Here is an 18,039-nt window from a genome sequence, read left to right on the forward strand (position 1 = left end):
GGTGAGCCCATGTGCAGGATTTTTAAGAGAAACTTTACCAACAGCCTATTCCACTCAAGTACAACTGAGAATGAAATCAACCCTGTGCTGAAGAATAAATACCCACAACGACACACGAAAGGTATGCTGCTCCTTCAAGACAATATTCGACCTCATGCAGCACATGCTGGGAACTGTGGCAGAGTGGGCTGGGAATACCTGCCTCATCCTCCTTACAGTCCTTTCCTTATCCCTCCCTAACCCCCCCCCCCCCCCAAATGAAGAGACAAAGGAAAAGGTACAAAACTTGCTTCAAGATTAAGGTAAGGAATTCCTTGCTGACAGGATAAGGAGGAAGGAAGGAAAGAAGATAGAGTTAAGCATCCCATTGATAGCACAGCTATTAGCAATGGAGAGAAAATAAGAAAACTCATACGGAGAGGAGACAAATCTATAGGAATATGTGGTGAAGTAGACATAAAACTATACTGAGTTAATAGCTAATGGTCTATTCTGTTATTTTAGAACCTTCGTATCTCACTGAACACAAGAGAAGATGTGCCTGAAGACTCTTAGGAGAGAAACCTTACGCAGTGAAAGTAAGTGTGTGTGTGTGTGTGTGTGTGTGTGTGTGTGTGTGTGTGTGTGTGTGTGTGTGTTACGATATATATACAATATATGAAGTGCAGAGCATGGCAGAGTTCCCATATATGTACATACTTACCGGTTCTTTCTTGGGTGCAAGTGGAACCAACACTGCTGTCACAGGATTCTGCAACAAGAACAATTTATTTATTTATTGCATGGGTTTTTGAGATATTAAGAAAAATGTGTGTGTATGGCGGGGTGGGGTGGGGGTGGGGGGGGGGGGTGGCAGGGTGGGTGGGGAGTTGGAGTGACAGTGGTACACAAAGTGCCCTCTGCTACCATCATAAGGTGGCTTGTGGAGTGTAGATGTAGATGTAATAACGAAATGTATGGTATTATATGTACCAGGTGTCCACATGAAATCTCCCAGACTTACAAATGAAATTTAAAAAATATAAGATATACATACTTCCAGTTTTCTGCCTCATGTAAATTAACTCGAAAATTTTGTAGAAAAAATTAGTGCACTTCCACATAAGAGCCGTTCATAATCCATCCAGTATGTCTGGGGTGATAGAGGCCATACAGTAAAGCTGCATGCCCTCGGGAAAAGTTACAGCTGTAGTTTTCCCTTGCTTTCAGCCATCTGCAGTACCAGCACAGCACGGCCATTTTGGTTAATGTTACATGGCCAGATCAGTCAATCACCCAGACTGTTACCCTGCAACTACTGAAAAGGTTGCTGCCCCTCTTCAGGAATCACACGTTTGTCTGGCCTCTCAACAGATACCCCTTCATTGTGGTTGCACCTACGGTATGGCTGAGGCACGCAAGCCTCCCCACTAACAGCAAGGTCCATGGTTAATGAGGTCATTGCTTGCCTCACATGTACATGACTTTGGTTCTCTCCACAGAAGAATTATGCATAAAGGCCATTGCATCCATAATTCTTCTGCAGAGATAACCAAAGTCATGTAGATGTGAGGCATACACTGTGTGTTCCACATAACCTGAAAGGATGAAAAACAGAGGTGTTATTGTGGACATTGTAGTATCCACTTGGTGGAAATATTTCATCTAAGAGGTCAGGAACTTCTAAACTCAGTGCACAGTGATGTACCATCATACTGGAAGACACATTTGACTGAAGGGGAAGAAACTGAGAGATAAAAAATTGCTCAAGTATTTACAAATAAATGGTACCTGTCACTGTTGATGAAAAGTGTGATGTCACCGCCAGACACCACACTTGCTAGGTGGTAGCTTTAAATCGGCCGCGGTCCATTAGTACATGTCGGACTCGCGTGTCGCCACTGTCAGTGATCGCAGACCGAGCGCCACCACACGGCAGGTCTCAAGAGACGTACTAGCACTCGCCCCAGTTGTACGGGCGACTTAGCTACCGATACAACACTGACGAAGCCTCGTTTATTTGCAGAGAAGATAGTTAGAATAGCCTTCAGCTAAGTCAATGGCTACGACCTAGCAAGGCGCCATAGCAATTGATAGTTATCGTATGAAGCATGTCTCATCAACAACGATGTATACAAATGATGGATTAAAGTTAAGTATTCCAGAGGCTACGTACTTTTCTTGATAGCATTCATTACGTATCCTGTTTCAGACCTAACGCCCTCCTGCGTGAGTTAGCGCGTGCATCTTGGCCGCCTCTTTCAATTAGTGTGCGTAGTGTTGGCAAGTCTGCCGACACTACATATTTGGCGACGAGTCTCAAACGGCAATGAGGCTCAATACTGTCTTCTTTCTCTTGTATTAATTTGCTTGTGTCATGGCTTCGCCACAATCTCCAGATGTACTGTCCGAATTTTATCGCTTGCAGAATCAGCAGACGCAGGCGTTATTGGATGCCGTTGGACAGCTTGTTCAGGGTCAACGTGCAATGCAAAACGATACGGCAGCTGTCGCTTCACCGCTACCACAGCCACAACATGCTGTTGCACCCCCGTTCCGGCCATTTGACCCGGCAATGGAAACCTGGACGGAGTGGTCACGCCAATTTGGATTCCATCTTGCCGCCTACAGAATTCAAGGTAACGAGCGGCAGCCTCATTTATTGGCGTGTGTAGGGGTGCAAACGTACCGTGTGATAGTGAAATTGTTTCCCCGACGCGACGTAGCAACTCTGTCCTACGAAGAAATTTTGTCTGCATTAGATGCATATTTCAAGGAATCAGTCAATGTAGTTGCAAAACGGTATACGTTCTTTCGTACAAAACGTACGGCCGGTCAAACTAATCGGGAGTGGATTGCAACTTTGCAAGGCCTTACTAGGGATTGTGCTTTTGAGTGTGAATGTGGACTCCCTTATTCAGATACAACGGTACGTGATGCAATTGCACAGAATGTTTCTGATGTTCGTATACGGGAACAGATTTTGAAACTAGTTAATCCCTCCCTTCAACAAGTGATAGACATATTCGATAGGCAAGACACGCTTGACTTTGCTCAGGAATCATTTGAAACTTCACCAGCCGTGTGTCACATTAACCGGCCCGCCGGGCGCACTGCACGGAACGATAAACAGCCCTCGCGCCCGTCCGCGCAGCTGCCGCCGCGCTCTCAAACACGGATGCCACGCAAGCATGCAAGTGCAGTGAAATCATGCCCGCGGTGTGCAACTAGACATTCGCGTGAGAATTGCCCGTCACGCCAAGCTCTTTGCTTTTTCTGTAATAAAAAAGGACATGTTCAAAGTGTTTGCCAGAAAAAGCTCAGATCGGACACCAAAAACCATTCCAGGCCCTTTGCTTCGCGCCGGAATCGAACCAAGAATACTCAGGCTCGTGAACCTTCGCCCATGGACATCCATGTAGTTCATTCCACTCCGCCCAGTGCCACTCTCTCTAACGATGACTGTGTTCGTCCCACAAAAAGTGTGCGTCGACGTCGCCGGAAATCACGTCAATTAGCAAGTGCTGCTGTACCTATATCAGTTCAAATTGCACAAAACAGTCGCTCTTGTCGTCAGCAGGACAATAAACTTTTTGTAGACTTGGACATTAATGGCAACGTGATCCCATTCCAGCTCGATACCGGAGCTGCAGTTTCATTGATCAATAAAGACACGTACAAACAACTGGGCAAACCTCCGTTGCGTGCCGCATATGTTAAGCTAACTACATATTCAGGTCACACAATCCCTATGTTAGGACAGTGCAGCCTTCTTGCAACATACAAGGGACAAACAAAACTTGTGTCATTTTACGTCCTTCGTTCTTCTTCTGCAGTGAACTTGTTTGGTTTAGATTTATTTCAGTTCTTTAACTTGTCTATCGTAAATCAGGTCCTCTCAGTGAACCACACTGTGCCTTCAGCCAGTGTTTCTCGTCTATGTGAAGAATTTGCAGACATTTTTGCACCGGGCCTTGGTTGCGCTAAGAACTATGAAGCACATTTGGAACTGAAAGTGAACGCGCACCCGAAATTTTTCAGAGCGCGCAATGTTCCCCACACCTTACATGATTTGGAATCACAAGGTGTGAGTGACTGTGCGCAATGCCTCTTCCATTTCAGCTCCGCTTCATCACTTACGCCGTAAAGGTGTTCCGTTCGTCTGGTCGACGGAATGCGAACGCGCCTTTCGCAAGTTGAAATCGGCGTTGCTTTCTAATACTTGCCTTATGCCATTCGATCCCCAGAAACCCCTTTTGTTGATGGTAGATGCATCGGATTTCAGGATCGGTGCTGTGCTTGCGCACAAAGATGGCTCGCATGATCGCCCTATTGCCTTTGCGTCCAAATTGCTCTCGTCAGTGCAAAGAAATTATTCACAAATCGAGAAAGAAGCTTTGGCTCTCGTGTTTGGTGTTACAAAGTTTCATGATTTCTTGTATGGTCGTCACTTTACCATCATCACGGACCACAAACCTTTGACATCGCTTTCTCATCCGAACAAGCCTGTACCTCCACGTACAGGGCAGAAATTCATTCGCTGGTCTATTTTCCTCTCGCAGTACCGCTACGATATCTTGTATCGGTCCACTGCTAAGGACGGAAACGCCGATGTGTTGTCCCGTTTGCCTGTTGCTGAGGATAGAGCATTTGATTCTTCCTAACTTGCTTGCATGTTCATTGATGCGGAAACCGATGACGTGGTCGAATCGTTTCCGATTGATTTTCGTCGTGCAGCTACAGCCACAGCTGCTGACCCTGTCCTTGCTACCGTTTTGCGTTTTGTTGCTACGCAATGGCCTGTGTCAAAGTCTCGGATCGAGGATCCGTTGGTTCGCCGATTTTTTGCTCACAAGGAGAGACTTTTTGTTCGACGTGGTGTTTTGTTGTTGCGTTCTGATAATGATCAGTCCAGAGTCATGGTCCCACGTTCGTTACAGTCCGCTGTCTTACGGCTTCTTCACCAAGGACATTGGGGTATAGTGCGAACGAAACAACTTGCTCGTCAGCACTGTACTTGGTTCAGAAACGATGCTGCGATTACGAATATGTGCTCTTCTTGCATGGCGTGTGCCGAACGACAATCCGCACCGTCGCGGAAATTCTTTGCATGGCCAAAAGCCACTTCCCCTTGGCAACGCTTGAACATCGATTTTGCTGGTCCATTCTGGAATGCTCGATGGTTGGTTGTGATCGATTCTTTCAGTAATTTTCCTTTTGTTGTCCGGATGTCTTCCACGACGTCATCTGCCACCATCCAAGCGTTATCTGCTATCTTTTGCATTGAAGGTCTTCCACAGACTATTGTTTCCGCCAATGGCCCACAATTTATGTCCGCAGAATTTCAGTCTTTCTGCAAGGCTAATGGTATTCAACATCTGACATCCGCGCCGTTTTCGCCTCCGTCAAACGGTGCCACTGAACGATTGGTCCGGACTTTCAAGTCACAGATGTTGAAGGTGAAAGAGTCGCATTCTCGGGAGGACACGTTGTTGCTCTTTTTGTCTTCGTATTGCTCTCAGCCCCGAGATGGTCGCTCGCTGGCTGAGTTGCTCCACGGTCGTCCTCATCGAACCTTGATGTCTTTGCTGCATCCGCCGCATCAGGTTCCTGTGAAGTGGCAGACTCCTGCTTTTGCTCCTGGCGACGTTGTATACTATCGCAACTATCGCGGTTCATGGCGTTGGCTCGCAGGGCGCATTCTTCGCTGCCTCGGCCGCGCGATGTATTTGGTTTTGGGGGCCTCTGGTGAGGTGCGTCGGCATCTCAATCAGCTGCGCCTCTGTCGTCGCACGGGTTCCGCCGCTCCCCGTCTGCTTTCAGCAACGGTGCTGTCCGGTCAGCGCCCTGGGGACCCATCTACTGGCTCGCCTCATCCCCAGGTGTTACCGACACTGCTTTCCATTTTGCCCCATGGCGACGTGCCGCCGCCCACAGTGGACGCGTCGCTGCAGCTGGCAAGTGCCTCCCTGGGTCATGCGCCGCCGATCGCTTCCCGTGACCAGCAGTCCTCCGCCATGTAACTCTTGCCCACTCCGGACCACATGGCATCTTCGCGCGTCGGGTACCCCGACGCAATGGAGGTCGACCCTTCGGCCCCTCCTGTCTCTTTACAGGCGCATACACCGCATGTTGGCGTGCACCCTGTACTAGGTTTTCAGGCGTTTCCTAGCTCCCCTCGGACCGAATGGCCGGGTGCGGGTGGCACAGCCTCGCCTGTTGTTAGGCTCCCCACCTCATCGCATACGCCAACATGGGGTCCTCCCCACAGTGGGCGGAAGCCTTATAACACGACCGTTCGCCGATTTGCGGGGGAGGAATGTGGTGTCACCGCCAGACACCACACTTGCTAGGTGGTAGCTTTAAATCGGCCACGGTCCATTAGTACATGTCGGACCCGTGTGTCGCCACTGTCAGTGATCGCAGACCGAGCGCCACCACACGGCAGGTCTCGAGAGACGTACTAGCACTCGCCCCAGTTGTACGGACGACTTAGCTAGCAATGCAACACTGACGAAGCCTCGTTTATTTGCAGAGAAGATAGTTAGAATAGCCTTCAGCTAAGTCAATGGCTACGACCTAGCAAGGCGCCACAGCAATTGATAGTTATCGTATGAAGCATGTCTCATCAAGAACGATGTATACAAATGATGGATTAAAGTTAAGTATTCCAGCAGCTACGTACTTTTCTTTATAGCATTCATTACGTATTCTGTTTCAGACCTCACGCCATCCTGCGTGCGCTTATAGCGTGCATTTCGGCCGCCTCTTTATATAACAAAAAGCACTAAAATATTCAGTTAAATTTTGGTTACGCAATAAATAACACAAATTTCAAAGTTGTACATTCAACAAAATTCCCAGGGCTTACAGTTACAAAAATCTTGAATTCTATAGGAAATTTTGTGGGGAAAGTGAGGTGAAGACTGTGCTTTATTGGCAGAGTACTTATTGTTAGAAGGTTCAGCAAATCCACTGAAGAGACTGGCTACATTACAGTTGTCCATCTTCTTCTGGAGTACTGCTGCAACAGGGTAACATGATGAAAAATGGTCAATCTATGCTGTCATTCAACAGCACACATCTTTTTGCTGTCTCTGATATAATCCCAAAAGCTTTCTCACATGTTGTAAGCTTTCTTTGTCAGCTAAATGGACATTTCCCTTTTGACAGTTCTGGTTTTGCCCCATCTGGTCTAACATCTCAGTAACCAATGTGGTGGCAAAGCTGCACGTCAATGCTTACATAATTTTACTTTGGAAGTGTTCAAGAGAATTTGTTTATGCACTAACCCCAACTACTTTATCACATCCATGACACACTCTCTCCTATTTTGCAATAACACAAACGGTCTGACCTTTCCTGGCCATTTTTGAGGCCCTGTCAACCATACCTGGTAGGATACTACACCTTGCAGCAGTACTCCAGAAGAAGATGGACAACTGTAATGTAGCCAGTCTCTTCAGTAGATTTGCTGAACCTTCTAACAATAAGTACTCTGCAAATAAAGCACAGTCTTCAACTCACCTTCCCCACAAAATTTCCTATAGAATTCAAGCTTTTTGTAACTGTAAGCCCTGGGAATTTTGTTGAATGTACAACTTTGAAATTTGTGTTATTTATTGCGTAACCAAAATTTAACTGAATATTTTAGTGCTTTTCTGGAGGATCAAATATGTTTTCATTGTTTGGGGACCATTACCACTTTTTTCAACATGCATGTATCTTACCCAAATAATCTTGCAATTCCTTTTTATCTTCTGATGCAATAAATTGGATACTGCACTACGACATGGTGCAGCCACTGATTGTGCTCGAGACACTTTTATATGTCTTGACCACAGTATTTATTCATTTATTATGCATTTCACATTTTGCCATTTTTAAAGGCTACAATGGTCCCAGCATGTCTCAATTATCTTCACCTCTTCATTGTAGTCAAAACGCTGACCACAGGACAGGAGTTTCCTGAGGTACAAGAATAGATTCAAATCGCTGGGTGTAAGGTCAGGACTGTATGCTGGATGATCAAACAGCTCCCAGCTGAACTTCTGCAAAACAGTTGCTGTGCACCAAGCTATATGCGAGATGAGCATTGTCATGCAGCAGCACAACACCTGCAGTAAGCATTCCACACCTCTTGTTCTGAATGGCACGTTGCAGTTTCCACACTGTTACGCAATAATGGTCAGCATTCACTGTTTCACCTCTGGACAGGAAGTCAATGAGCAGAACACCATGCACATCACTTTCTGCACCAACACAGTCAGTCTGAGTTGTCTTGACCAGACACCCACTGTAACGCCAATGCATTGACTGCTGTTTGGTTTCCAGGGTCAAGTGAGAAATTCACGTGTCATTGCCCACGATGTCTTGTTGAGGAACTCACTGCCATCATCATGGTACCACTGCAGAAATGTCAGTACTGCTCCAAAGCGTTACATTTTGTACTCACGTGTCGTGTTTTTTGGCACCCACCTGGAACACAATTTTTTGAACAACAGGTGCTTTGTGACAATTTGATGCATTGAAGATCATGATATCTGTGGAAAATGGCTGCTGATCTCCATAATAGCCAAGCAATGGTTCTCCAGGATGTGCTGCTGCACCGGCTCAGTCAGGTGATCACCGACAAGGGATGGTCGCCCACTGAGCTCTTCATCATGGACACTTTGATGACCTTCGAAAAAAAGACTACGTCAGTGATGCACCATCTGTTTGGTCACACACCTGACAGAGCTGATGATGAATTTTGATGTGCACTATGTTTCGTGCATTAAGGAACTTTATCACTGACTGAACCCCACAGATGGCAATAGAACGAATAAGACACACCATTTTGAGGCACTCCTGCCATGGTACTGGCACCAGGTGGGACCTGTCCGTCTGGCAATTGATTCTCATAAATCTGTCGCACATGCACAATTTTCCCAGCTAAATACATCTACTTTAAAGGATTCAACATTGGGAAACTTACATTCTGGATGCCCCTCTTATATTCCAATAGCTGGATTGCCTGTATTACATATGGTGAAAGTGCATGGGATGCAATACAGACAAGGTTTTGTGGTTGTGTGATGCTACCCCAAGAGGTGAAAAGAGCTTTTGCCAGGTGACTCCAATTACACATCATAGATCTAAATGTAAAGATATATAACGGGTAGCCATAAACTTTTAATCATCACCTCAAAAAAACCTTGTTCGCAGATACATGCGTGCAGCTCTTTGGGGTTGAATTTCCAAAAACACTGAAACACTTTTTTTATTTTTAAATGAGAAGTCAAGTACCAATTTTTATTGATGTAGCTTTAAAAAAGCTTTATGAGTTCTTTAACAATGATTTATTTAAAAAGAAAAACTTTCACCCACACCTTCACCTCCTTAGAGTTCAATTTGTATAGATGCTGACCAGGAAACCAAATACCAATTTTCATAGTTCTAGCTTCAAAACTGCCTTAATAGCTACCACACAACATAGATCTAAAGGTAAAATACATGAGGGGTACCAATAAATTTTTAATCATCACCTAAAAAAATTGAGTTACATAATTAGCTTTTGTTTGTGTGCAGATACATGTGTGCAGCCCTGGTACACATTTAAATTCCCATGTCTTTAACATAGCTAGGCAGGACAAGAAAATCATTTGGATCATCCTGCCAGTGTTCTGCATTTCTGCTGCAGCCAGAAACAAATTACTACATGATACATCACCATAACAGTGGATTGCACCTTTTTTTTTATCCTATAATACCTTACTGTGGTGCCAGAATTTCAATGTGTACGAAGTCTGTAGATATGTCTTACAGATGTAAATGCATAATGAAGGTGGATTATGCACTGTATGACCATTAACACCAACACAACACCGGGAAGACAATTATTTTGCACTGAACACTAAGAAAAAATGTGCACTGACAATGCGTATCAGATTTCATATCAGGTTTCCCTAATTTACAATACTAACAATCTTTCAGTAAAAATTTTATGAAATTATTGGCTTGGAATATGCCGCATCATTCAAATAGACTGCACGGTTAGTTGATTTGGGGAAAGGGACCAAACAGTATGGTCATCGGTCCCATCAGATTAGGGAAGCATGGGAAAGGGAGTTGGCCGTTCCCTTTCAAAGAAACCATCCTGGTATTCGCCTGAAGTGATTTAGGGAAATCATGGAAAACCCAAATCAGGATGGCTGGATGCAGGTTTGAATCGCCGTTCTTTCAAATGTGAGTCCAGTGTGCTAACCACTGCATAACCTTGTTCGATAGACTTTATGGTCTAACTTTTGTATGTTGTTACACCCATTGTTCATGTGTAAACCCTGTGCTGTGCAAAGAGTATATCTAGTCTACGCATACTAAGCTGCAGGTACGGTATCAACATTTACTAAAGCAATTCTTCATAGAAGATTTGCATTTTTGTTCTTTTTTTAAACTGAGTTTACATATTCTTACACACATTCTTCATGTACAAATCAGCTGTCTCGAAACAGTGTACCTGATCACCTCAAATGGACATTCCTGTACATGGAATCATATTTAAACATGGTATCTATTTCGTCATGAGTAATGATTAGTTTGTGCAGTAATTACAACAAAAATAACTTTATAAACATATTAATCCTACTGAAAAATTAATGTATTAAAGATCTGTTTCTTTTTCTAGATGATTCTCACCAATCCAATTCATCATAGTAACTGCTGAATACTTTACTTTGATTTGGTCCACAAACTGCAATATCATCTAAACTTTTCATGCTAATTAAGGGCATATAAGCATGGGTTTCTCTGAATGTACTTCTGAACAAGAGGTGAGACTTTTGTTCATCCTGCCTTTTGACTTCTTCTGGTGATATTTCCATAATAACATTCATCCCCTAACACATATTTCTTTATTTCTAACCAACAAGTCACATACCAATTATCATAGAGTTAGCTTTCAAAATGTTTCAATATTATTAAATATTTCCATAAAAAGTTTTCATCCCCTATTTCAGCTCCCTTTCAGTTTGAATTTCCAAAAACAATGAAACACTTTTTTTATTTTTAAATATGAAGTCAAGTACCAATTTTCATAGGTGTAACTTTAAAAAAGCTTCAACAGTTCTTTAACAACAATTTATTTATAAATAACTTTCACCCACTACTTCATCTCCTTAGAGCTGAATTTGCGTGGATGCTGACCAGGAAACCAAATATCCAATTTCGTAGTTCTAGCTTTAAAATTTCCTTAACAGCTATTTATTTTCAAATAACCTTTGATCCCCTATTTGAACTCCTTAGGGCAGGAGTTTCCGAGAAAAAGTCCCTTATTAAACAATAACTACAGTATAATATCAACTTGGTTTTCAAATTTCAAGTTTCTGTTGTTGCTTCTTGCAATGAATGTCCTGCAACATTCAATGTCAGTCAACTGGTGAAGTGCTGCCATATTCAGTACTCACTTGTCTGTAACAGACTACCTTCAGGTATCATGTCTACAGTTACAACTTACGTCGCATGTGGTTTTCTGTCCAAAACACTTAACTGTGTAATGGGTGATTGTAGATAGAGAACTGAAAGTGCCCAGCTCCTTCTCACCTCCATTACCTGGCAAACTAAACTCATCATCTGTCAAGGTACCATTGTGTTTACACTCAAGAAATGGGAGTGTTGGGAGAGGTGGGAAGGCAGTAACAGTGTATTCTGCAAAATCCTTAAAAGTGGAGTGTTGGCAGCCATTTCACAGTCAGGTCATTCTGACTGGTGGAACTTCATGCAGGAGTTTCAGTAACTGTAAAAGATCAATATCCCTATCAAGCATTACAACATGAACTACATTAACAATGAGGAGACAGTCAAGGGGGTAGAATGATCAACTAAGGATCATTAGGTAATAAAAGCTTGATGCTAGTCTTACACTAATATTTTTTGTCTTTTTTTGTTGGCAAAAAAGGGTGCTGGTATATACAACTGAGTATAAGAGTCAATTTACTGAATGTTAAATGCCTCTGTGACAAACTGCCATTAATAAAACATTCACAGTGGGAGGCCAATTTATCTTACTGATCAGAATACAACAAGTAAATGTGTTGTGACTGCTATGTATTCAATATAAAAGTAACTGTACTTTATCTATTTTGGCATCTATTTTGTAACCAGTGCATTGAAGGTGTTATCAGCTGTCATGAAAAGTGAAAGTAATGAAAATATACAGAATATGAGAGAAGAATAAAATTTCCTTCTGCAGTAGGATTGAACCCATGAACCTCAGCACACTATCTTGTGAACTCACATGCTATGTCATCATGCTATTTCCTTAAGTTGTGATTATTTTAATAGCTTTTATCTTGTTGACATGTCTTAATTGAAAGCCACCAAGATAAACAGTTCTAAGGTGAGATAGCTGGCAGTTTAAAACAAATCAGCATTCAATATATTCTTCTATCTACATCTACATACATACTATGTAACTCACCATATGGTGCATGTTGAAAGGTACACTGTACCACTACTAGTCTTTTCCTTTCCTATTCCACTCATAAACAGAGTGAGGGAAAAATGACAATCTATATGCCTAAGAGCAAACACTAATCTCTCTTATCTCTGTGGTATTTATGGGTAAACAGAGTGAGGGAAAAATGACAATCTACATGTATAGGTGCAAGCACTAATTTCTCTTATCTCTTTGGTATTTATGGGATATGTACATTGGGGGTACTAGAGCTGTTCTGCAGTCAGCTTCAAATACTGGTTCTCTAAATTTTCGCAATAGTGTGTCACAAAAAGATCATCTTCCCTCCTGAGACTACCATTTGAGTTCATGAAGCATCTCTGTAATGTGTGTTGAGTGAACCTGCCAGTAACAAATCTAGCAGCCCATCCCTGAATTGCTTTGATGTTATCCTTTAATCCACTTTGGTGCAGATCCCAGACACTCAAGCAGTACTCAAGAATAAGTCTCACACAGGTGAACTATGCTTTCCTAAAATTCTCCCAATAAAGTGGAGCCCTTCATCAGTGGTTTGCATGACACTGTGTCACAAAAAGGCAAACTGAGTTTTTCAGAAGTGGTGTTTTCTAAACCCATGACAAGCCATGGACAGTAGCTTTTCAGTCTCAAGGTAATTTGTTGTATTCAAACTGAGAATATGTTCCTGTCACCCTTGCCAGTGTTTGTTTGCTGGCTGTAAAGTCCAGTTCTGTATGATATAAGCTGTGAATATTAGCAAAGCTGATATTTCTGTGTATCATTCATAATATTGCAGAATATGTGTCAAATAACACAGTCATCCACATTGTCAGATTGTCAAGGCATATATATTGTGTGCACTTAGCTGCTAGTCCTTTGAAGTACACCTATAAATACGAAGTTATGTGTATCTCAGCAGAGTGAACCATAGACCCAGAAGTAGCAGGAATCAGCTTTGTCACGTGGTAAGGTACAATCGTGCTATAGTTAAAGTAGTGTCTGTGAGTGCCAGACAGGTGAAACTTTACTAACAAAATTAAACCATTACTCATCTGGACAATGCATCCCTTCTGCCATAATTTGCACACAAACAACTGGCTCATTTATCATTTGCTTTACACATTCCATCAACTCTTACATCAGCATTGTCACTGCTTTCTCCTTCTCATCAAAAATAATTTTAATTTTGTTAAGAAAGCTTCATCTGTCTGGCAGCAACACACACTACTTGTACTGTAGCATGATTGTACCTTGCCACGTGGCAAAGCTGATTCCTGCTACTTCTGAGTCTATGGTTCACTCTGCTGAGATACACATAACGTGATATTTGTAGGTGGTAGTTAAAACTGTATGACTAGCCCTCATAGTAAGTGCACAGCAACATAATTCTTACCTGCAGCATAGCTATTAAATGAACTGCATTGCTTGGTGGTTGCTACTGCTGATCCCCAACATATGTAATGGAAAATGGTCAGTGACTAGAGAACACAGAAGGGAATGGCCAGAAAAGATCTGACAGTAACCACTGAGGCTCAATATCTTATCTTTAAAATGTTGTTGCGGTCTTCAGTCCTGAGACTGGTTTGATGCAGCTTTCCATGCTACTCTATCCTGTGCAAGCTTCTTCATCGCCCAGTACCTACTGCAACCTACAACCTTGTGAATCTGCTTAGTGTATTCATCTCTTGGTCTCCCCCTACGATTTTTACTCTCCACACTGTCCTCCAATACTAAATTGGTGGTCCCTTGATGCCTCAGAACATGTCCTACCAACTGATCCCCTCTTCTAGTCAAGTTGTGCCACAAACTCCTCTTCTCCCCAATTCTATTCAATACCTCCTCATTAGTATGTGATTTACCCATCTAATCTTCAGCATTCTTCTGTAGCGCCACATTTCAAAAGCTTCTATTCTCTTCTTGTCCAAACTATTTATCGTCTATATTTCACTTCCATACATGGCTACACTTCACACAAATACTTTCAGAAACGCCTTCCTGACACTTAAATCTATACTCGATGTTAACAAATTTCTCTTCTTCAGAAACGCTTTCCTTGCCATTGCCAGTCTACATTTTATATCCTCTCTACTAAGACCATCATCAGTTATTTTGCTCCCCCAAATAGCAAAACTCCTTTACTACTTTAAGTGTCTCATTTCCTAATATAATTCCCTTCACATCACCCGACTTAATTCGACTACATTCCATTATCCTAATTTTTCTTTTGTTGATGTTCATCTTATATCCTCCTTTCAAGACACTGTCCATTCTGTTCAACTGCTCTTCCAAGTTCTTTGCTGTCTCTGACAGAATTACAATGTCAATTTTTAAAATAACACCAGGTAACCTAACTCTCCCTGTTATCTTCAACTTAATAGCATTGTAGGAACACCAGCAAACTGAGAAGAAATTAAGTGCTACCTATGTTCGAATGTGCTCTGAAGAGGAATGGGGAGGGTGACTGCATTGCCAGTTCACTCACCAGATCCTTCTTGTGCACCAGCAGAGGAGGTGGGCAGCACTCACTCTCTGCTTCCAGAATGGCATCTAGCAGTGCATCCATGGAATTCTGACAACAGAAACAAAAAAAAAAAATTGCTGCTGGTACCATACTTCATTGTAACTAACTACAAAGGAGATATACTTTGATGGCATTCAAAGGTTGCAGACAGAAAATGCAGCATTGCCACAAAAGCCAAAAATTTGTAGTATATGGCATTTAACTTTTCAAAGATATACAAGGGGGAAAAAATCTGTCATCAATCACAATTGTGGCTTTCATTAAAAAGCAAGATGAGTTTTAGAGCCTTGAAGGCCCAGCTTCAGATCCTTAACACTATTATTTTGTTATTATTTGTACACAGCATTCCCCACTGGTCCAGTTACACAAATATTTATTTGATGACGGAATAATCATGATTAACAAAAGGTCAGTGCCCAGACACCAGGATCCTAAATCAGTACACTGTAATTCTGAAAAAGAAAACTCTAGATGATCACCTTTTAAAATTCAAACATTCCCAAGCTTTGTCAAGTTTCTTTTGCACCATTTTAAAAGAATTGCTGGATGCTGAATGCATAGCATATATCTGTGAGGTTATTGATACAATTCTCACTAGCATAATAACTATTACTTTCACTTATAAATTCTATAATAATTATCAAATGAAAATATTAATTGGAAATACTTGCTCATAATTTTTAATAAAAATAATATTTTATTTTTAAGTATGTATCATATGGAAATGTGACAAAAGACTATTTACTCCCATTCAGCAGTGTCTGAGGTAAGGACTGATACTTAGCACCTACTAAATTCTCTGCCTTAAGGTGATGTTGTACTCCACTGTTTGCACTTTAAGAAACTGCTGAGAATCCATGCCATGTAAATTTTGCTGGCCACCAAGTGAGGCTTTCAAAACTCCAGCTTCCCCTGGTACAGGCTAAACTCACTCGTTCAGCTTCTATTGAAACAGCAAGTACAATAGAAACAATATGGCTACACAGCCACTCACTTCAGCAGGGTTGCACCAAGACAATGCAAGTTTGTGTGCACTTGTTATCTCTAGGGACCTCTGCAAATTTAGCAAGAAGTGCCAGCTCATTGATGGACCTCAACTGTATGGTGAATGGTAACTTACTTCATCTCAGCATCTTTTGGTGAAAATACCACGTTTCTGGGACAGTGTAAACACAGATACCAGATGTCAGAAAACCTAATAAATAGAGCTTGGCATCCGGCACTCAATTTATAAACATCTTTCCAACCATGAAGGGAGCTGTAAAACACTGAGATAATGCTCATTTAATGGCATATCAATGTGGGCTTGAAAGAGAATGAGCATCGAAGGGTGTAGTGAATGCGTGGAGTCGAGAATACAATTGGCTATAAATTGCAGCGAGAAGCCGACAGTCGATCACAGTCTGGTTTGAGTCTGGGCAGTGAGTACACATAATAACATAACTTGTGCCACCTGAAGATGATGACTGAGGTAGTCATCAACAGGTGGACTCAAAAAATTGGCTGAACACCTTGAAGCACACCATTAATAAGAAAAAGATTTGTGATATAAAACCAACAATGATCATAAATGTCATGTAACTCACTTTGATAAAAGTTACAGAGGGAAACTGAACCAAGTCCTCTATACTGCTAAACTGTATCCTTCACAGTAATAACTGTAGTTATTTAGTTACACAAGATGGTGCAGTAAACCATCTAAATTCTTACTATATGTATTTAAGTCTGTAAAACAGCTTAAAATTCGTGCTTAATTAATTCAAGTCCCTTAAGTCCTTTCTATCAAATCTGACTTTAATGAGCTATGGTTTTATTCAGACCCTTTCATGTAACTGAAAGCACCATAAATGTGTGAAAATTTATCAAACCCAAGCACATTTTTTGCAAAAAGGACACTTCTGTGTTCTATTATCATTATGGGGGTGCAACTGTCACATTTCTCAATAATTCAGTTCTTACTGGAATGTTTTCTATTAAAACGGGGCAAATATTTTCAGTTACTGTAATCATTACTCCTTCAAATATTTTATTTATGAATGTGACTGTTGTTTTCAAATTGTGTTGACAGCAAACTCCAAAAGGGGATATGTACTGCAAAACTCTTGGCAGTATATCCATCTGTTTAAAGAGCTGTCCATATGACATTCTAGAGTTGACACCACACACTCATTACTCTACATTAAGCCTGATTTTAGCACTAAAAGGGGGTGCACAATGCTGCAACTAAAATTTTTGGTAACTTACTCAGTGGTATAAAATATCTGACAGGGGGCAAAGTAATATTTGAAAACAAAGTGATAAGATTTCTCCTTGATAACTCATTCTATTCCACAGAAGGAGTTCTATTATTGTATAATTGCAGGTGGTGGGCATGAATTATTTACTCACATATGTATATTTAATGAAAAAATATTATAAATGTTCAGCAAGTAGCTGTATTTACAAATTAATTTGTAATGTGAATGTAATATGACTCATTCCATATAATTACAACTTATCATGTAATACAATACATGCAACATGAAACTACCTAATTTATACTCATTACACACTTCTGTGCAACAAACAGTTTTTCCCCCAACGACAAGTTTCCCAGGAATGTGATCTTATAGGACACTAGGGAATTCACTACGAAGAGTAAATCAACTTTCTGACAGACTGATTTCCAAACTTGACGTTATCCATAATGCAAAAACTACCCTACCACAAATTTTTACAATTACCGAGAATCTGAGACTGAAATTCACTCTTAGCTGCTTGCCAAGTGTCTGAGTCATTTATAAGGACAAGTACAAATGAGTACTGTAAACAGGACTCATTATTTACAGATGAAATGGAACTAGATGATGGTGAGAGGTGAAATATGACACAGCAAGAAGGATTTGACACAGTACTAAATTGAAACAAGGTTCCTGGAATAAGCGACATTCCCTCAGAATGATTGATACCATTGGGAGAGCCAGCCATGAAAAATCTATTTGATCTGTTCTGCAAGATATATGAGACAGGCAAAATATCCTTTACCTTCAAGAAGATAGTAATAATTCCAATTCCAAAGTTGACAGGTGATGACATTTATGAACATTAT

The 18,039-nt window shown here is 41.6% G+C and overlaps 1 protein-coding gene across 7 annotated transcripts in view; it reads right to left on the minus strand.

The window, feature by feature from the left end:
• The window catches only part of LOC124553829, a 286,889-nt gene that overhangs the window by 81,602 nt on the left and 187,248 nt on the right, over positions 1-18,039 (minus strand). For all 7 annotated transcript variants that reach the window (XM_047127821.1, XM_047127820.1, XM_047127819.1 and 4 more), the window contains 2 exons: positions 14,913-14,999; positions 704-751 (listed from right to left, as the gene is read on the minus strand). In XM_047127821.1, the coding sequence (XP_046983777.1) occupies positions 704-751; positions 14,913-14,999 (135 nt within the window). The remainder of the gene's footprint in view (positions 1-703; positions 752-14,912; positions 15,000-18,039) is intronic.

This window comes from Schistocerca americana, chromosome 11 (genome assembly GCF_021461395.2).
Source record: "Schistocerca americana isolate TAMUIC-IGC-003095 chromosome 11, iqSchAmer2.1, whole genome shotgun sequence".
In the NCBI taxonomy this organism is placed as follows: Eukaryota; Metazoa; Arthropoda; class Insecta; order Orthoptera; family Acrididae; genus Schistocerca; species Schistocerca americana.